This window comes from Falco rusticolus, chromosome 1 (assembly GCF_015220075.1).
Source record: "Falco rusticolus isolate bFalRus1 chromosome 1, bFalRus1.pri, whole genome shotgun sequence".
NCBI classification, from domain to species: domain Eukaryota; kingdom Metazoa; phylum Chordata; class Aves; order Falconiformes; family Falconidae; genus Falco; species Falco rusticolus.
Window position 1 is genome coordinate 69,927,320 of NC_051187.1, and position 20,153 is coordinate 69,947,472.

The 20,153-nt window shown below is 37.3% G+C and overlaps 1 protein-coding gene across 1 annotated transcript in view; it reads left to right on the forward strand.

Annotated features, from left to right (window-relative positions):
* The window catches only part of CORIN (corin, serine peptidase), a 146,485-nt gene that overhangs the window by 106,011 nt on the left and 20,321 nt on the right, over positions 1 to 20,153 (forward strand). Inside the window, exons 12-16 of the mRNA XM_037393916.1 lie at positions 3,881 to 4,026; positions 6,561 to 6,668; positions 11,142 to 11,255; positions 13,497 to 13,607; positions 15,233 to 15,362. Of these exons, the coding sequence (XP_037249813.1) occupies positions 3,881 to 4,026; positions 6,561 to 6,668; positions 11,142 to 11,255; positions 13,497 to 13,607; positions 15,233 to 15,362 (609 nt within the window). The remainder of the gene's footprint in view (positions 1 to 3,880; positions 4,027 to 6,560; positions 6,669 to 11,141; positions 11,256 to 13,496; positions 13,608 to 15,232; positions 15,363 to 20,153) is intronic.

Genomic DNA, 20,153 nt, shown 5'->3' on the forward strand with positions numbered 1-20,153 from the left:
TGTGAGGTCAAGAACTGCACACAGTACTCAAAGTAAGGCTGCACCAACACTGAATATGGCAGGATAATCACTTCTTAACTGGCTGGTCATGCTGTGTTTGATGCACCCCAGGATGTGGTTTTCCCGCTTGGCTGCCAGGGCACACTGCTGGCTCATATTGAGCCTGCTGTTAATCAGCACCCCCAATCCCTTTCCGCAGGGCTGCTCTCCTAATTTATAGCTGTGCCTGGTGTTACTCCATCCTAGGTGCAGGATGTGGCATTTAGACTTGTTAAATTTCATCCCATTAATTATTGCCCAATGCTCCAATCTATCTAGATCCCTTTGCAAGGGCTTTTGTCCCTCAGGAGAGTCAACACCCCTTCCCAGTTCAGTATCATCGGCAAACTTGCTAACGGTGCATTCAGCTCTTGCATCCAGACCGTTAATAAATATATTGAACAGAACTGGCCCTAGAATTGAACCCTGAGGAGCACCACTGGTGACCAGACAACACGCAGCTGTAGCCCCATTCACTAGAAACCTTTGAGCTCTGCCCTTCAGCTAGTTCTTCACTCAGTGCGCCATGAACCCACTTACCCTGTGGCTGGACAACTTGTCCAGGAGGGTGCTGTGAACTTTATATGAGGCATTTTGCATTTCTGTGTGTATGATTAGAATTGCTCTACTATAAAGGGTATTTAAACATAAAACCAATTAATTTAATTTGGAACATAAGCATTTGTAATAGTTCCTTGCATTAGCGTATCACTTCATCTATGCAAAACCCTCTCTGAATACTGTTAAGGAAAACTGAGAATTTAATGCATGCTTACCTTTCTAAATTAGTGTGCCACATCGTTCTGAATTACAGACTAACTTAGGCTTCCTACTTGTCAGATTAACTTTTCTATCATCTTCATCAATTAACATCACTACACTTTTCAGGGTTAGGAGTCTGTTCAAAAGAGACCATGTTCTGTAAATCTCATGGCTTTGGTAGCAGTGGTTTTTGCAGGTTAGGAGAGCTAATAAACCTGGTCAGCAGGCAGAGCTCTTTGAACTGCTCTTTGACTGCTAGAGCCTTCTCATACTGTATTTCTGTCTCTTGGTATTGGGCCTATGCTAACAGTATTGATCGATTTACATCTACTGAGTTGAAAGAAAAGTGCCCTGAAAACTGCAATATATATCCTAAGATGTACCACGTGACATTGTTGACAAATAGATAACATTTCTTTGTCTAGTGATGTGCTGCTTAGTGCAAGTTAAAAGTGAGTCAGGGAAATTTACTAAGATATTGCTTTATTCTCACATAGGGACCTAATACAGAAGTTAGAATATTACATATGGGATAGCTGCCAAGTTATAGAGTGGTTTGTGCAAGCTCTTTTTCAGGCTTGCTTGTTTGAAAAGCAAGGGGGTTTTTTGTGTTGTTTCCTTTTTTTTATTATTTTTTAAAGAAAGCAGTACAATAAGTAAAAATTCGGCTAGCTTATTCAATGTAGAGGGACAAAAGTTAAATTATAGGCTCTTTGCTTCAGCAACTACATACCTAGTTAACAGATTTTAGGATGTATCACAAAACAGTTGAAGTCGTCAGGTTTAAGGTATTAAAGAGATGAAGAGGAACTTGCAGAAACTGTAGAACAAGTTAGTTTGAAGGGGACCTCTGGAAGTCATCCTGGTCCAACTTCTTGCTCAAAGCAGGGTAACATCACATTTAGATCAGATTGAATATACAACATAAATTTTTAAATCCTAGGATTCAAAGCTCTACTTTTATAACTGTTTTCATGTTTCACTCATGTTAGATCATAAATAGAGAATGGTTTTTATCAGGAAGGGATACCTTGGAGGGTGCCACTGGGATCTGTAGTACTGCTTTATGGTTTTAGGAAGAATTTCAGACACAGATAGAACGTAAAAACATAAAAATCTTTTAGAAATGAAAACACATATAGGCTTATACCAATAAACTCTTGAGGTAATTGATAAATGTAGGGCAGAAAAAAAATTAAATACATTTGATATATCAATATAAATGTAAACCTACTTAAGTACAGTTTGAAGCTCCTAGAAGGCAGAATGGTATATTCTGAGAACAGAAACTATATTCTGAGAACCTGCTGCTGCCTTTGCGAAATAACTGCCCTCTTGTTCAAAGATGTCAGTGGTTAGTTGAGCTTAACAGGACATAGGTATTGTTTTACCTGTCTTCTCCTGTAAATATGAAATGGAGTTCAGCTAATGCAGTTTTTCAGTGTCAAGCTTTTCAAGCCAAAGTGCATGTTTCAACCATGATTTGCAAATTCATGCTATATTTCTGGATCTATTATAAAATATACTCATCAGAGTCATTGGGTTGTTTTTAATACTGCAACCTTGATCTGTTCTTTTCATTCTAGGTGGTATAACTAAACAATTTTAATTCTGCTCCCTCTGTATAAAACATCTGTCCCTGCTTTGCAAGGCTTTTTATCATCTTTATGCTATTAGTTTGACTGTCATGCTTTATTTTTTAACTACTACGGTCTTCATGAAGTTTTGTTTAAAGTAAGGAACACACGTGAAGAGGTTGGTTTTTTTTGAGAGAACTGAACTTGCTGTTATTGAGGCCATTCATCTGATAAGGCATTGGTAATGTTAGTCCAGGTCTGGTGAAATAATCTTTGAAGCTAAATGTGTGCTGGGTTTCCACTGAGGACAAATGGATTTTCATAGATGAAGGACATATTTAATAAGCTCAGAAATTGTTTCCTTATAATTACAAACTGTCTTTGCAATGAATTGATTCTGCAAGGTGCTGAGCAGCTTCTGGAGATTCTGGGTCTCATAACATTCCAGTAAGTCTGTCAGTGTCCCTTATTTTGGGACCAGTAAATGCTTTCCTAGTCACAGTAGCCTATATTGACGTGGAGATTACACTATCTGTGTATTGAAGTAGTTTCCAGCTGACTTCGGTGTTGTTTCAAAACTGTGACAGATGTGTATGAGGAATAATCCTGGTCAAATCTCATGCCCTTTATGTGTTGGCATCGTTAGGCATACCATTACTGTATTTGAATTGGGAGAGTAAAGAGATATTTTAGTTAACTGCCAAATACACTTAACGTTCTTAAAAAAGTGCTAGATTGAATTCTGTTGTGAAAAATTACACATTTCTATGCTACATTTTTTTTTATTTTTACCTTGTATTTTTTTCTCCTACCAAGAAGGGGGAGATTTCTGTTTTGTGATGTGTACTCTTAACTGTTAACTTGTTAGATTGATTCATAGATAGTATCACAGGTAAGATTCGACTGAGAAGTAAATTGAGAAGTCTGTTACCAAGTATTCTGACACCCCAAATGTGAGACTTGGTATGGGAACGTGGGAAGGATTAAAAAAAAAAAAAAAGTACTAATTACTCTTCCACTTTTCCTAGCAGTATTGCAATAGGGTCCCATATGCTCTGTGATTGACGCTACTTTGAAGATTATCTACATTTTAATTTTTTCACCACAGACTGATAAGTTAATGGCTTGCAGTAGCTTTTGGGAAGGGTCAGCTCTGGCCAAAGATTTGAGTGTGCAGAGAGCAAAGGACAGAAATAAATAAAAGATTCTCAATAAAAGGTTCCCTGCCATCCCTTACAGAAGAGAGAATGTTTGTAAGTAGTTATAACTGGCCATTATGTTATAACTCAGGTAATAGTATGCATACAGTAACTTAAATAATGTTTCAACAATAGGAACATATCTTTTGTTATATTTGTATTTTTTCATGTAAAGAAATCTGATTAATGGAGTTTCCCTTGATCTTCATCTTTAATTTTGGCTAGGATTATTAACGTCCAGTAACTGGGAATTTCCAAGACTTTCACTCAGTTATTTTGTGCGATTCCACTTTATTTCCTCAGGACATTATGCGTACAGTCTAAGGAACACTGTGAGTCTGTGCTTGGGATTGTAGGTCTGCAGTGGCCAGAAGATACTGACTGCACTCAATTTCCAGATGAGAACTCAGACAACCAAACTTGTCTAACACCAGATGAAGATGTAGAAGGTAACTCCTACAAATACATATAACAGGAAATTAAAGATTTTGTTAGGTTCCCAAAGTCACTAATTTTTTCCCCCATACCTCCTCTTTAAATTGTAATATTTAAACTGCGGAAATTATTCCAAACTGGGTTTTAGGGAATTTGTATCCTTACAGTTTGCAGATAAGAGGAAGTTCTCATAAGAAATCTATTCAAAGTAAGGCTCAGTTACCCTCAATCTGTGAAAGTCAGTGTTTGAGATTTCTTGCTAACACTACACCTACTGCTTGCTTGTGTTTATACTTCACTTTTTTACCTATTTAGATGACATAATAATGCTTTTCTAATCAGGAGGCAGAATCTTGGCAATCTTAAAAAAGCAGAGCCTCACGACAGCTCTGGGAAAAATTCTGTAATGTTAGTGTCTTTGCCAGCTATTGTTTGCACATGGATTTTTGTCTGGGGAAAGTTTTGTAGAAAGTTGTGCCAAACCAGCTTCAGTAGCAACTGACAAATTTCAGTTTTAGAGTTCTGCCATAATACATTGTGAGTACAAACATGGAACAAAAGAATGAAATTGCCTTAAATGCTTTTAGATATTCTTTCGATGTATAGAAAAAAGTGCAGCTTATCCTGCTGCAGTGGTTATCAGATGTGAGATCTGTGAGGATTCTGACATACCTTTTGTTTTTCTTGCCAAAATGCCAGTAAAGTAGCTGGGAAAACAGTGAGATGGTGTGAGCTACAGTGCCTGCAATATATTGATCATGTCCAGTTCTCACTCTTCTGCTCACTTGCACGATGATGACTGTCTCTCCACAGCCACGATCTTGCTTAGAGAAAGCAATGAGCGAAAGCTAGTTAGCTTATAGTTCTTTTAGTGAAGATGTGTTGCTGTGAACGTAGTGAAGGAATCACAAGAAAAGTGAAGCGTCTGTAGTGGTTAGTACTATTTCTTCAAGAAAAGACCATGTGCACGTATCACTGTGAGGATTTTATAAGTATGTGTGGTATCACAGTAATTAAATCCTCTGTTGTGGGACTCTTGAGAGACAAGGAGATAATTTCCCTCTACAGCAGTAGGCTGGTGGAAATGAATTATTCATTATTACACAGCACTGTGTAGGAAAGGAAAAGTAAGATTTTAGTACAACAAGGTGACTTAGAGAAAAATAATCTGATTTAATTTTCTCAGGTGTCAAATGTCTTTTAACCTTCCTCCCTGTGTTATTAGATCATTTGGCTTTGAAATGTAGCATAGAATGATCGTATTTTAAATATACTACTGCATACAGGACTATAGTGTTCCATTTCTAGAGATAAATTATGTTCACTTATAAAACTATAATCTAAAAATATTCTCACTGTAATTAGAGGGACTCTGCCTAGTAAGCTGATTCACTGCTTATTGATCATCTTAGCATTGAAATAGATATTCCTGGGAAATCAGTGAAAAAGAAGGGAGGGTTAGTATCCTTTTAGAAAAATTGTAACTGATTAAGAGTCTTGTCAGAGGTGTTTTGGATTCATTTACTGCTAGAATTTTAAGTTGATTCAGTGCCTGGTTTCTGCTGACTACCAATGTTGGTTAGAAAGTCTTTCCTGGGAGTTTAAAATCTTATATAAATATTTCTGGGGAAAAAATGTTAGAAAAGAAATTAAATTTCTAGGAGCATTTAAAATGTTCATAATTACAAAATATAGGTGATTTTCCAACTTAAGCTGTAATTGACAGAGTAATTACAATGCGTTGAATTGCTTAAGTTCTCTTTGAGTCAGTGCTGAATCCAAGAAGACTGCTGGCCAAGACAGTATGCATTGTGAACTGCGTTGTTTTCGTAATGAGTTATTCTTGAATGTTGGTAGAATTTTGTTTTCTAAGGCTTCCATGTTCATTGATGGTATCTTTTGTACTGCATGGTATTAAACATCTGAGAGATTTTGCAGGAAGGAAAAAACCCTACAACAGCAATGTATGATGGAGGTTGTACATCAAACTCAGCAACATGTACAGTATGAAAAAATGGGTGGGTTTTTCAAAACCATCTAAATAAAGCCTTCTCAAAATGGTACTCTGTAAGATGAAGCAGAAGCGATGTAAGGGGTAATTTGTTGACATTTATGGGTGGTTTAATCAATTCAAATAGCCACACAATTGCCCAAATATATATATTTTTTTTTATCCTGGGGATCTTATACTCACTTCAGCACATCAGATGAGCTGTTTCTGCTTCACACAACACCACAACAGTGAGAAGAGGAGCTAGAAAAGCAATGCTCACAATACAAACATTGTATGGCAGTTACTTGGCAAAGGTTTAAAATTTGACAAGGGGTGGCATGTGAGGGGAGAGCTCTGGAAAATATTGCTTCACCCCGTTCACAGCTAATTGTTAAGAGTCTTACCTCCTACATAGTTCCAGTTCAGTATCACACAAGCTTTCTATTCCTGTCATTTACCCTTATGAATCAGTCACAGTGATAAATAAGTATCCATGTGATGATTAAGCTTGCAGCTTATGGAGTCTTGTTTCTCCCTGTTCCTTGTCATTGACAGAATGCTCACCCAGTCACTTCAAGTGCCGTTCTGGGAGGTGTGTCCTGGCATCTCGAAGATGTGATGGTCAAGCTGACTGTGAGGATGATAGTGATGAAGAGAGCTGTGGTAAATAAGATCAATGAGTTGAATCTTTTGAATGGAGAGTAGTTGAAACATTAGAAAAGGACTTTTGTTTTTTCTTCAGTTACTCAAACCATAACCTGACAGTTCAGAGGATAAGCCCCTTTTCTGTAGGAAAAATGTTTGAAAGGGTTTTTTTTTAAGACTAGCAGCAGTAAAAATACTTGAGCAAGCATCCTTCTTGGTTTATGTCAATGCAATTTATGATATAATTTAGATTCTGCTAACTGTATTCCAGGATGTTTGGGTATTTCTTTAGTAATCAAGATAAAAAATGCTGCAGATACAATTCGTTTGATATTGCTGGAGGTTCTACTGAGCTGAAATGTGACTTCCTGGAAGTTTAAATCTTGAATTCGTAAACATAGTTTTAAATTCATACATGGTCATGTTTTCATTAGGATGTATTTACAAAAGATCTGTGTTGCTGAAGTGGACTCTATATTGCAAGGGTCAAGAATTACACATTTTTCCAGACTGGTCAGCCTCAAACTGTAGGTACAAGCATAAAGTGGTAACCACAAATTTTATTCTCCAGTATATTTCTGTGTTTACTTATGGTAAAGATGCTTTTGACTTTTAACTTAAGGGGATGTATTGAACTTAAGAACAACCAACAAATCTCTTGGTCACTACTTATCCTTGTGTGCTCTGGCAGGAGAATTTTGAGAAGGGAGTTTATACTATGTTTATACTATTTCTTTACATGACTAAGGTGTAGCCTCCATAGAGTTCTGCATGCTGGCCTGGCATCCCTCGGGGCAAAGAGAATAATTATAAATCACTGAAGATTTAGAGAAGAGGTGTGAATATGAGTAAAGGATTGGAAAACATTCCAGCAGAGTAGGGCTAAGGTGCACAACTTGGTTTTTTAACAGAGAGCAGGTTAAGATGGAAGCACAGTTTGTGTGAGCAACAATCTGTAGCAGTAAAAGTCTTTCTACTCAGCTGCACAAAAATAAAATAAGATCCAACACCTGAAAGTTGAAGTGAGGCTAAAATTCAAGCTTGCCAGCTGTATAAAATGCTTCTTTTTTAAGAGTAGGTTGTTTTAATGACTGGAGTGGCCAAGGGATTATTTGTCACTAAGGCACGATATATTCTCAATCTCTGTGAGTTTTCAAATCATGCTTGTATTCTCTTTCCTCTTTCTGTCCTGTTCCCCTCCCCTTGCAAAAAGAAACCAAAAAGAAAAGAAAGGTATACTCACTGAAACAGGATTTAATACTAGGTCATTCTCCTGTTTGGATTATAAAGGAAAGGCAGAGCTGCTGATTACAGTGACCCTTTCAGAGTTTGTCATCGCTTTACCTTTGAATCAATTGTCTTAGTTGTCCTCCCTGCCAAATATTCTTTGTTGCCACCTGTTCTTAACTCCTTAGAACACTAATTGCTATGGGTCTTTTAGGATAATTTTATTCTCCTAGACATTAACATATGAAATATTACGCTAATATGTAACATTCATTTCTTGAGTGGATCTCTCTCTGTCTCTATAGTCTAGACAGAATGTCACTAGCAATCAGCAGAATTCTTATCAGTTTCTATAAATATGGAAGACACTATCTGGTAGGAAATTACCGCTGTCAGAGTGACATTAGATTGACCAGGGGTAATACTGTTAGTGAAGAACAGACAGTCCTTGTAAAGCTCCGTAAGCAACTGCCCTGACTCATTCATATTCCATGTGTGCAGGACAAAATCAAAACTTAATGATCTTTCCATGTGTAAATGGCTACCTCACATTTTATTAGATTATCCTTTGAAATTGTTTTTATACCATTAAAAAACAGTCAGCATTTAAATTTAAAACCTTGTATTTTGAAGTGCCTTAAATGACAGGCATGGAACTTCACAGTGCAGGGAGAAAGGCTGGAAAAGACTAACTACAGCTTTTGGATGCTTAAGCTACTCTAGCCAAAAATATAAGGTAGAACAGTCCAAAAGGGACTAAGGTATACTCTACTTATGCAGAGTAGAGCTGTATTCAGCACCCACTGTCTCCTCCTCCTAGTAATCCCTGACATACTTTATTTGTGAGAGAAAATTATAACATTTCATCTTTGTAAGGGTAAATATCACCCGTGTAATTGCAGTGAAATCGTAAGGCTTTAGTGCCATTTAAACTAGGATTCAGGGAGAAAATCTGACCCAGATTTCTGAATGTGAGACTTCTGAGTGCATTTCAGGAAAGTGTGAGGAAGATAATTTCTGAAAATTATTATGATGATAGACATTGAGAGAGTTTGTGGTATTAAATATGCTTGATTGTAATTGATCATATTAATTTACTGGGTGCTGAACAATGCCTTTGGCAGAGAGCAGAAGAGGGTCCTAGAAGAGTACTAAAGAAACTGAGGACATTACATTCAAAACCAAAATTGTCCTTCACTGTTTTCTGCAATCTGAGTTCTGACTGTAGTATTTTAGTTGAGAGAAAAGTGTGGTGACCTTAATGTTAATGACTTAGTAATAATTGCATGGAGAATATACATGTGAACAACAAATGGAACAACTTGCTTCATATTTTGAAGAATAATGAAGGTAAGATCATATGTGAGTCCCTCTCTTGCCAAAACATATGTTTGAAATGGGAGTAAATTAAATACGGACAAGTTCTCCTACCTCCATTTTCACTTCCATGTCATTTTCATCAAATTAAAAATGTATGTCACAAAAATTTTTAGAGAAGAAATATAAATACACCAAATGGTAGATGGCTTCTACCAACAAAATAGTGTATTTGAACACTGAATTCAGTAAGTAGTGCATTTTTCATAGGGAATTGTCTCTATATTTGCCAATGTTGTACTGAAAGATAAATTTTGGAGAGTCATGGTACACTTCTCAGTGTAACACTATAATGTGTGATGAAGGGGAAAAGCAAACGTAATTACCTGTAAACACTCTACTAAAAAATTGCAAGGTTCATAAATCGTATTTTTTAAGCTTTTTTAATTTTATTTTCTTATTAAGTTCCTAACAAATGACTGACATTATTTGTTCTTTATTAAAAGTAAAGGTTTTGTTTGGTTTCAATTAATTTTTCATTAATAGTTATCACAAATACTGTCAAGGAGGAGACCTGGAAAATAGTGATACCCAGGAAAGTTCTTTGATCACATGGAATTAGTTTCACAGGTTGAAGCCTGTTTATTTCTCTAGGCTGTAACATTTATTTACATGGCTTTTTGAATCTAAACAAAATTAAGTGCTCCACATATCTGTTTACAGTTAAAATGTGAGTAGGTTTTTCCAGTAATCACATGAGCTAGTAGTGATTCTCTGGTTCATGTTTGTAAAATACTGGCTTCTGGAATAACATTTCTTAGAAACAGTGTATCTGCTTAGCAATTTAGTGCTGATATGCTGCTGTAGTTCCAGGCCCAGGAGAACAGAGCTGCTGCTTCAAGGGCAGTGGGTTCATACCTCAGTTATTTGCATGTGGGGACAAGCAGGGCTGTCACCTGAACTTGAGCTTGGATTAAAGTGAAAACTAGTATTACCATCTACAGAACAGGCCAAACAAGGCAATCAAACCACCTGTTCTAGTCAGGAAAACACATTGGTTTTATGGCTTCCTATCAAACCAGAGTATCAGATGTGCAGGTCATCAGTATGTCAGAGTATTTAAACTGGTATCACAGTGCAGTGCTTTATTAGTTGATGGAAATAAATAGTGAAATAAAACAAGAGCAAACACTTTTCTAAAATGTACCTTGAGCCATTCTTAATTTGCTGTAGCTGACTAACAGGAAATTTACTGTCAAAGCACTTTAACACGGTTTTTTAAGTATTCCTCTTGAAATCAGAGAGGCTGGTTAGCAGGACTTTGAAGAGACAAGAATGCAGTGTTTTCTCTGTGTAATAAATGAACCCTCCGAAAGATTCATACAACACTGGGTCTTTCTCATTTTTTCAATCTGGTTTTGTCTCAGATCATGGAACCAGGAAAAGTGTTTGTGGTCAATGCTTAACAGCATCCCTCCACCTTTCATTGTAATCTGTATTAGATTCTGTATCAGTCCTGCCAGAAAAAAACCCTATTTCTACACCATTTCATGGAGATTCCATGCTGTCATAGGATTTGCTTTTGAAAAACCAAAGGATTAGAAAAGTTTATATATTACTAGAAAATGTTTCAAGAGTAGTGCTGCATGGGTTTTCAGCTAGTTGAGCTGATACCTAAACTATTACTTATAGATATATGTAGCATAATACAGGTTATTATTTTAAAAACACTGAAGTATTATGAAGCAATATATATTTTATGTCCATTTCTCAAGTGTGCGCTGTGACAATCTTATTTCCATTTCTTCATTAGCAACTATTCTTGGTACCTTTTAAAATTTAAATTGCAAGTGAAAATATTTTGGATGTTTCAGGATTAAGGAAGAAGAAAACAGTTGATTTGATATTGCATGCTTGTGTTTCAAAACTGTGCTTCTCTGCCTCCAGGTTGTAGAGAAAGGGGTCTTTGGGAATGTCCTTTGAAGAAGCTGTGCATCAAACACACTATGATCTGTGATGGTTTCCCTGACTGCCCTGACATGATGGATGAAAAGAACTGCTGTAAGTGCTTATGCCGTTTGTTAGTCCCATGAGGGGCTGATCACATTTTGGGGATCTCGGGGTGAAAAATAAATGAAAGAAAAAAAGGTTTTCTACAACAGAAAGGCTTAGTCATTCCCTCAGTTTCCTTTTCAGTTTTTATATGGCACTGATCTTTCCTCATCTTGTGTCCTCTGTTGTTCACATCCTTGGATCTTTGCTGTCTCCTTGGTCACACCAGCCCTCTCTCCCTCCTTCTTGTGTCTTCATGCTTCTTTTCTTTATTCCTCTTAGCTCCTTGCCTCCTTTTCCCAACTTTTCTCAACTTCTTTCTGTATAGGTATAGCTGCTCACTGCTCTTTTTTTCTTGATTTCCACTTGATTTTCCCTCTGATCTGTTCTTCAGTAAATTTCATACGTCTCCCTGCTTTATTTGATTTCTCTTCTGCTTGACATTTCTTAGATTCTGTCTCCCCACTGGCCTCCACAGGCTGCTTCTACAGTCCAAACTGTATCAGAGATGCAAAGCTTAGCATGGTACTCTGACGGTATGGGCATACTGCCTATATGCACACTGTAAGTTGTCTCAGAGTGCTGACAGTGTGCAATAGGCCCCTGGTCCCCTGCGGGAGCTGCCCTGTGTGTTCTTTTTCAACTGTGCAGCTGACTGGCTGGATGGGAGGAAGTGGAACACCTGCAAACAGCAGCTGCTTTGCAGGCTCCCACCCTGCATGAGAAGCTGGGAGTGGGTGCCGTGAGATGTAAGCTTCACTTGCATGAATATATTAGTGGTACACTGAATTCTCTTCTTCTGAGAAAACCTGGAGGGGGGACATGTCCCTAAGACAAGGAACTAGAAAAGATATACAGGGTGACACTCAGCCTGCAGAAGAAAGAGATGCTTGGTAAACTTGGTTGAAAGCTGAAATTTTAGTTCTCGGGGCAATCCTGGTATTTCAGCATTTTTTGCTGGGACCATAGGATATAGTTCTACAATTTAAAAAAAGTTACTCCTGAGTCTCTGGAGTTGTGTTGGCAGGGACAGGAGGTGTGCTATGTGGAACATATGAATACATTTGCCAAAATGATTGGCATCCTGCTTATATCACTAGATCTAACTTTGTTTCTTCTTGGGAAGAGTCAGCCCACAGAATGTTTCTTATTCTGCTTTTCCTTGTGAAGGTTATACCATTTGACTTCCAAGTGGTCTGTGTGCTGTAATCTAAAAAAAAGGAAGGTGCCATTAAAGGTATTTGCTCATGATCACACCTTAAGATTATGGCAGAGAAAAGATTGAGGGCTTGAGTTAAGCTCGTCTATAGTTATCAGACTGTATTTCCTCTTTACATTCCAAAATGGCAGCAAAGCTTTCCCAGCAGAGGGCTTCCAGCTTCCCTGGAAGGCAGAGTTAGAGAGCTTTTTCTAGTGTTGCACACTTTATTCCGGAGCCAGAAAGATCACTTACGTCAGAGTAGACAGCACTGACTGCTCTATCTCTATGGTTTTCACCGTGGAGTACGTTTTTTGCACTAGTGTTGCAAATAAATGCTTGGGTTCAGTCAAACAGCCAAACATAGGCAAAACTGAATGCAGCTTCCTTCCACGCATTATCTCCCTCTCTGCTGTCCTGCAGCTCTCAAAATTCCCTAATGATGGGGTTTATAGAAGCTGGAATAAAAGTGTGTTAGTGAGGGGGGTACTGTAATGCTACATGCCTGCCTTTTTGGAGGGGGTTTGATATGACTGTGGGAAAGCTAAAAGTCGGTTTCAAATGGAAGCTTTTGTGATTCCTGCACTGGACAGAGATTCAGGAAATCCTGTGAAACTAACTGTGAAGTGGAGCATGTTTATCTGTAAATCAGTTCCCCATCTCTAAAGTGGAAATAAACATAATTCCATGATTTTAAGTAGCAAAGGAATATCCAAAAGTGAACATAGAATTGCTGTGTATGAAAGTAAATATGTATGCATTACAATAAAATATTTTTTTCAGGTTTCATATGACAAGCCCACAAACAGATCTTGCACTTTCCAGACCCCCCTCCTTCCCTTTGAGTTGTGATTGCCTCTGCTACTGCATGACAGAGACCACCTTCAGCCTCAGTGATGTCCATCCTGAATTTTGTTGTAAATCTGTTTCGCTTTCTATCTCCATAAATCTGATCTATGCCGGCCTTCACCCTCCTCCATTTCTTCACTCTCAATGTGAACTTCACATTCATCGTTTCTTTCTCAGAGTGAAACATGTTTTTGTCCTTGCAGCATTTTGTGAAGAGAGTGAACTTGAATGTGCCAATCATGAATGTGTGCCACGTGAGCTCTGGTGTGATGGGCAAGCAGACTGCAGTGACAGCTCAGATGAATGGGACTGTGGTAAGTTTCCACCATGGTGCATGCTGCCTGGAAGTGATGTTTGGGTGATGGTAGTAGTCACTGGTGGTTTGATGTAGAATACAATTGTCATGACGGAGAGATGCTCCCTTTCTTACTAAAGGGAGGCTGGGTTGTGGCTGGGAAAGCATGCAAGAAAGTGGGCAAAAGAGAAAGGAAAGGCTCAGTGTGCAGTGTCATAGTGCAAAGATACAGGAAAAGTGACAAGGAACTTCTAAAATATGTAGATGGTGCGTAAAGTGTTGCGGATAGAAGAGAGAGGATAGGAAGACATTCAGATGTAGAATTCACTTGAGCAAAGCTTCTAAGCCCTGATTCTGTACTTGTGAAAATCAGTGTGAAACTCCCATTGACTACAATGCTGCAGGTTCAGAGCTTGTGAGAATATGATGGTCCTACTAGGTCCCCTTTGCACTGGCGAAAGACCTGCAGAACGATGTAACCTGCTATTACTATCTGTATTCAGATTAGGATTCATGGTTTTGTGTGATGTTAAAGTAAAACTCTCCAAGAATTATTCTTTAAATAAAAATGAAGGTGGATTTAAAAAAATAGAACTGAAAAGAAGCAAGTTGGAAAGTGGTAGTATGTCCTCTGAGATTTCACTGAGTTAGCATGTATTTCTATACATGACAGTAGTTTATATTACTAAGTTTTGAGATGCTTCTGTATTTTTAAATACAGAAAAAAGGTGTACCGTGGCTTACAGAAGCAAGTATTTTGTATTCACGTTGAAGTAGATTGTGTAAATATTAAAATATGTTTAACATTGTATGAACATTAATAAACAACAGCATTTAATAAAGCATATGCAACAGAGAAGAATTGTTCTAGAAATGCATATCTGAAAAGGGGTATTCTGGGATTAATACATACCTTTCTTGTGGGAGAAAAGCAAAAGCACCTTCAGCACATAGGAAAAATGCGTCATTACTGGCTATGTTAAGATTAGTACTATCAAAGTCAGGAATAGTTTAACTAAAACCAGTATGTATTTGGGGAAGAAATGCACACAACCCAACATCTTTTAAGGGACCCTAGAAAGGCAGGGACGTAAATTTTCATTTTGGGCCATTTTGCGAAGCTTTTGGTGTGTAATAAAACTAGTTCACACACAGTTATGCATGGGTTAAGAGAGGAGCAATATGATCTTTCTTGTAAACAGTAGTTGTTTTTCTCTAATCACACCCACATATTGTTATGACAGGAACAGTGCATATTACTGAGACAAATGATGGTATCACTTATGTCAAGCAGCATTCATCCCACAAATTATTTCAGTGATTTCAGTTGGACTGTTTGTGGGGTAAAATATCATTTAACAATATTAAAGCTATCAGAAACCCATGTGAACCTGTGCTGGTGAGTCATGAGTGTTCTGGTTTATTCTAATCCTCAAGATGCCTTTGTTGGTTAGTGTCTCATGCACATCAATGTTAGCAAGGTTCTGGTACCCATGATTGCCTTGGTTTTGAATTACATGGCTATCGAGCATATCAAATCAGCAAAAGTGCCAGCATCTTGAAAAACTTGTAAATGTATGTCATCAGTATGACATTTATAAAACTGTGAAATAATAGTGAAGTTGTTGTTCTTTTTCTTTGCAGTTACCCTGTCTAAAAACATGAATTCCTTGATGTTCCTGACCATTCACAGGTCAGCTGCTGATAACCATGTTTGTGCTGATGAGTGGCAAGAGAATTTAAGCCAACTGGCCTGCAATCAGATGGGTTTAGGGTAAGGTCAGTAGTTTGTAGCGTTGACGAATTTCGTAGGACAATTGGAGTGCTGGAGTTAGATGTGAATGATTGTTGATCACTGCAATGTTGGATTTAGTATGGAAATGGTTCATAGAGAAAAGAGGTAATTAAATTTTGTGAACTATAGCAGGAGCAACAGCTCACTAAAATTGAGGCCCTTTCACCACTGTATAAACGTTACATGATTGTTATTAAAAGTGTGTGTTGAAAAGATAACGATGTATTGCCAAGCCTTAATCTTTGAACTTGCAGTAATTGCTGAGGCTCAGAATTGTTTGGCAATGTGATAGTCTGTTCTTCCTAAAGAATTAAAGCAGGGTTGTCTTACAAAACACAGGAAAATTTCTCTGCGTTCATTTGCATTCTGCAATAAGTACTGTGAGCTAGGCAAACATACATATATATAACTTGGGTATCTCTGACTAATAATTGTTAAAGATAGAGCTTTGTGTGTGAAACTTAGGAAAAACCATAGCCTCTATGCATCTTTCTTACTGCACTAAAGTGGTAGCTGCTTTATGGAATAGTTGATGCAATCTATAACTGTTGGATAAAATGCAAGTTCATCTGCTCTGATATCCAAAGCTGTCTCCTACTAGGAAAAGACAAACCTGGGGGTATAGAAGGGTATCTTTTGTCAGTGTCTGATGCCCAGACTGGATTAAGAAGTGTGTTTTCTGCCTGCCTTTTACCACCACATATACAGACATGCAATCTTGTTCTTTGTACTTTTCTTAAAAAACACAGTTTATAGTGCCTGCACTTAACCTCCTCTGTATTGCCTTGCACTGCGTGGATGCTTTACATCAGTTCCAACAGATGCCCTGAATCCAGGACCTCCCATGCTGAATGGACTGTCTGCCATTCTAACACACAATTCTGTACTCCTCTAGCTAGTTTACTATATCTAAAAAACATTGGCAGTATCTTAATGCTTTAACTTTATATAACATCCTAATAAGCTTTAACTCCTTTGATTCCTTACAAAATAGCTATTGTTTTTACAACTACTTTGTTGTCTAAGAAAAAAACAATGGTCTTAACATTATGAATGTTTTCCTTCTTAATATTTCAATCTCCTAGTCCTAACAAAATTTGCTTAACCTTCCAATGATGCTTGCTGCTAGGAAAATGGAAAAGGTTATAAATTATCGCAAGAACTCAGATTCCTTCCTTTTTTTCAGAGGTGTGCCTAGACTGAAATTAGCACAAGTAGAAACTTTTACCTTCCTCTTTCTTCACTGAGGCTTGCTAACAGATGTCATCAATCCTATCACTTATAAGAAATGTATGAGACACAAATAATTCTTAAATCTTGCAAATCCATTTTCTAACAGGGGAAGATATTCTACAAATCAATTTTTCTGCAGATTCTCTCTTGTAGTGACAGGTGACTGTGTGAAGGGCAGAGGAAAATTCCAGTTCAAATCTGAAGTCTGCAACTTCAGTCTGACTCTAATACTAATTTCTGATTCTTCCTGGCAGTTCTTCAGAAAACCAGAGTAGTGTTTGTCTTTCCTTTCTTAATGCCTGATTTTGTCAGTCACCTGACGCTTGATTTCCTTAGCTATTCTCCAAGTTTTTGTAAAGTGGCGATGCCAAAAATACCATAAATAAGCTTTGAAGAAGATCTGTAAGAATAAAAAAGATTATAATGCATTCACCAGAACTAACTTTGAAAAGGTGTAATAGGAGTTAATATAATTATCTAATTCTTTTGTTAGCATTGCATAGGGGTTCAGTGAAAATGTCACAGAGGTTAACTTTTCTATATGGTGGAGGATTGAATGATGAATTGGAGTTTCACACCACTGTGAAATCTCATCTAAAGCCATGAACTTCATCTGTTGGCAATTATGTCCTGCATACATTATTTTTTTGATTTATGATAGCAAGAAAGTCTGAATTTGAGATTTATAACACTGGTGTATTTAATAGGCTATTTCCAGTCACCGCTGAGGGAACAGGTAAATTAGACTGTAATTAGACTTGTTCCTTAGACTGAAAAAAAATCCCTTTTTATCCTTTTTTTTTTTTCTTTATTAATAAATATAATGTATGTTAAGCAGTGCTTTTCTTCAGGTATTCCCAATGGGAAATACTTCATTTTACTTCTTCAGAAAATGAACGCTGGGACTATAGAAATTCTGTCCATATTATAGCACCATGCAGAACCCCCCAGTTTTGTGGCTATGCAGATTTCTTTAATAATGACTTATGATGATACTTGATTTTGATTTAATAGTTCTCTTGTTTATTCTTAGAGAAAAACAGTGCATGTGAGATGTCAGAGTTGAGAATTCTTAATACCTTAGACCATGAATTACAATGAATGGTAGCATATGGTATTTTTATTTTCTGTAAAGCTCTGCAAACTGTTTTTCATAACTGTATGTGGTGGTTTCCCAAATGACAACTCCCAGTTGTTATATAATGTGAGAATGTCTAAAATATGAAAGCAATGTCTAACAGCTTGTAGATATTTTTAATTCTTCAGCCTAAATTAATCTAAAAAAAAATTAGATAATTAAAGATAATTAAATGACAGGGGTTAAAGTTAGGTTAATTTAGCTGATAGTGGCAACACATTTTATAGAATATCAGTCTGTTTATAAGCATTGCATCTGAAGCAACGTTAAAGTTAATAGTATTCTGCCTATTGCACAAAATCTGAGCTATTTTCCTGACTGCTGGCCAATTCTAATTCCACATATTATGTGTTTCAACAGTTTTTCACAGCACAGCACACACAATGTGGTGTGTGATGCATGATGATCACAGAAAACTCTGCAAGTTCCAAGCAGTGTCTGAAAGGCTTTGGGCTAATGGTGGCTGTTGCTCAAGTTCTGCAGTGTGTGTTCTTAGCAGTTCTTATGCTAAGAACACACACTTTTTCCTCTAGTGCAAAAAGTAGTAGTAGCAGTGTGTTCTATTAAATCTTTAGAGGATCTAGCAAAATAGAAAATTCTTCAGATTACATTTATTTTTTTAAGAAGAGCAGCAAATTATCAAATAAAATTTACTGAAAATAACATTACAAGCTGTGGTAGATTTGGAAAACTATTTCAGTAATTTTGAGCAACTGTAAAACTGTTAAAATATGTAGATTTTAATCAGTGCATTAGAGTTGTATTAGATTCAGTCTGATAGATTTTGTCTCATCTTTCATGTATAAATGCACTTCAAAATTATTGGAATAAGACTTTTTCTGAAGAAATTTCAACCTAGTATTTCCTTGCAAATTGTGATGATTGCTTCAAGTAGTCATTAAGCATACTGTCACTTAGCTCATATAGCACTTTCTAGCTCCGTGATTGGATAGTTTTCTTTCTTTAAGTCAAAGGTAATTGTTGTTAGTGATTTAATAACTCAAACAACCTTGGAGCTGTCTGAATGTGCTCCTGGGCAACTGGCTGTAGGTGACCCTGCTTGACCAAGAGGCGTTGGACCAGATGACCTTCAGAGGTCCCTTCCAACATCAACTATTCTGTGACTGACTAAGAGAAATAGAAAGATACATGAATACTGCCAACCAAAGAATTGGTTTTTATTCTAATGGTTGATCATAAATCCTTTTTCAAACTACTTTGTCACAGCTTGTACAAATGGCATTACAAAACCCAGGTTTTTTTTCCCTAGGGGCTTCCAAATCAAATTTACTCAATTTAACACTAAACGGATATTAAAACTGTCAGTCCTGAAAATTCATTCTGGAATCTGCAGGTTGAATTGTTTTTTCTAGCTAATGTGTTATTACCAGTAGAACTATGGCAACATTTCTTAGTCAATAATAATTCTGTAAAGAGCAATGTTTAACAAAAATAACAGTGAATTCCATTCAAATTCAGTGAATAGTTTTAGTGGGGGAAAAAAGGTTGAGAAGGCGAGTTACTTTGTTTCAACTTTTTAAAATGAAACACTTAAAATTTGATTTCAAAACAATATTTTTCTCTGAAATGTGTCCAACTTTTTAAAACTAAAAGCTAATTAACCTTAAATGAAGGCCTTTACATTTAATTTGAAGCTGATTTAAGACTTCCAGGTAAGGAAATAATATATTTCTTTATTTGAATTTTTAAATTTAGATGGCCCCAAATGGTCTTTTTTAAGTTTAGCTACAAAAATCATACTTTATGAATTCTGTAACTTACAGAGACTCAAATGACAGTGTGTCAAGGCTCAACCCCAGCCAGCAACTAAGCCCAATGCAGCCACTTGCTCACTCACTCCCCAGTGGGATGGGTGAGAGAATCAAAAGAGTAGAAGTGAGAAAACTCATGGGTTGAGGTAAAGAACAGTAGGTAAAATAAAAGCCGTGTGTACAAGCAAAGCAAACCAAGGAATTTATTCACTGCCTCCCATGGGCAGGCAGGTGTTCAGCCATCTCCAGGAAGGCAGGGCTCCATCATGTGTAATGGTTACTTGGGAAGACAAACGCCATCACTCTGAACATCCTCGGCTTCTTCCCCCAGCTTTGTATGCTGAGCAATGGCATCATATGGTATGGAATGTCCCTTTGATCAGCTGGGGTCAGCTGTCCCGGCTGTGCCCCCTCCCAGCTCCTTGTGCCCCCCCAGCCTGCTCGCTGCTGGGCTGGGGTGAGGGGCAGAAAGCCCTCGGCTCTGTGTCAGCACCGCTCTGCAGTAGCGAAAACATCCCTGTGTTATTGGCACTGTTAATGGCACAAATCCAAAATGTAGCCCCTTACCAGGTACTATGAAGAAAATTAAATCTATCCCAGCCAAAACCAGCACACAGAGAAAAAGCA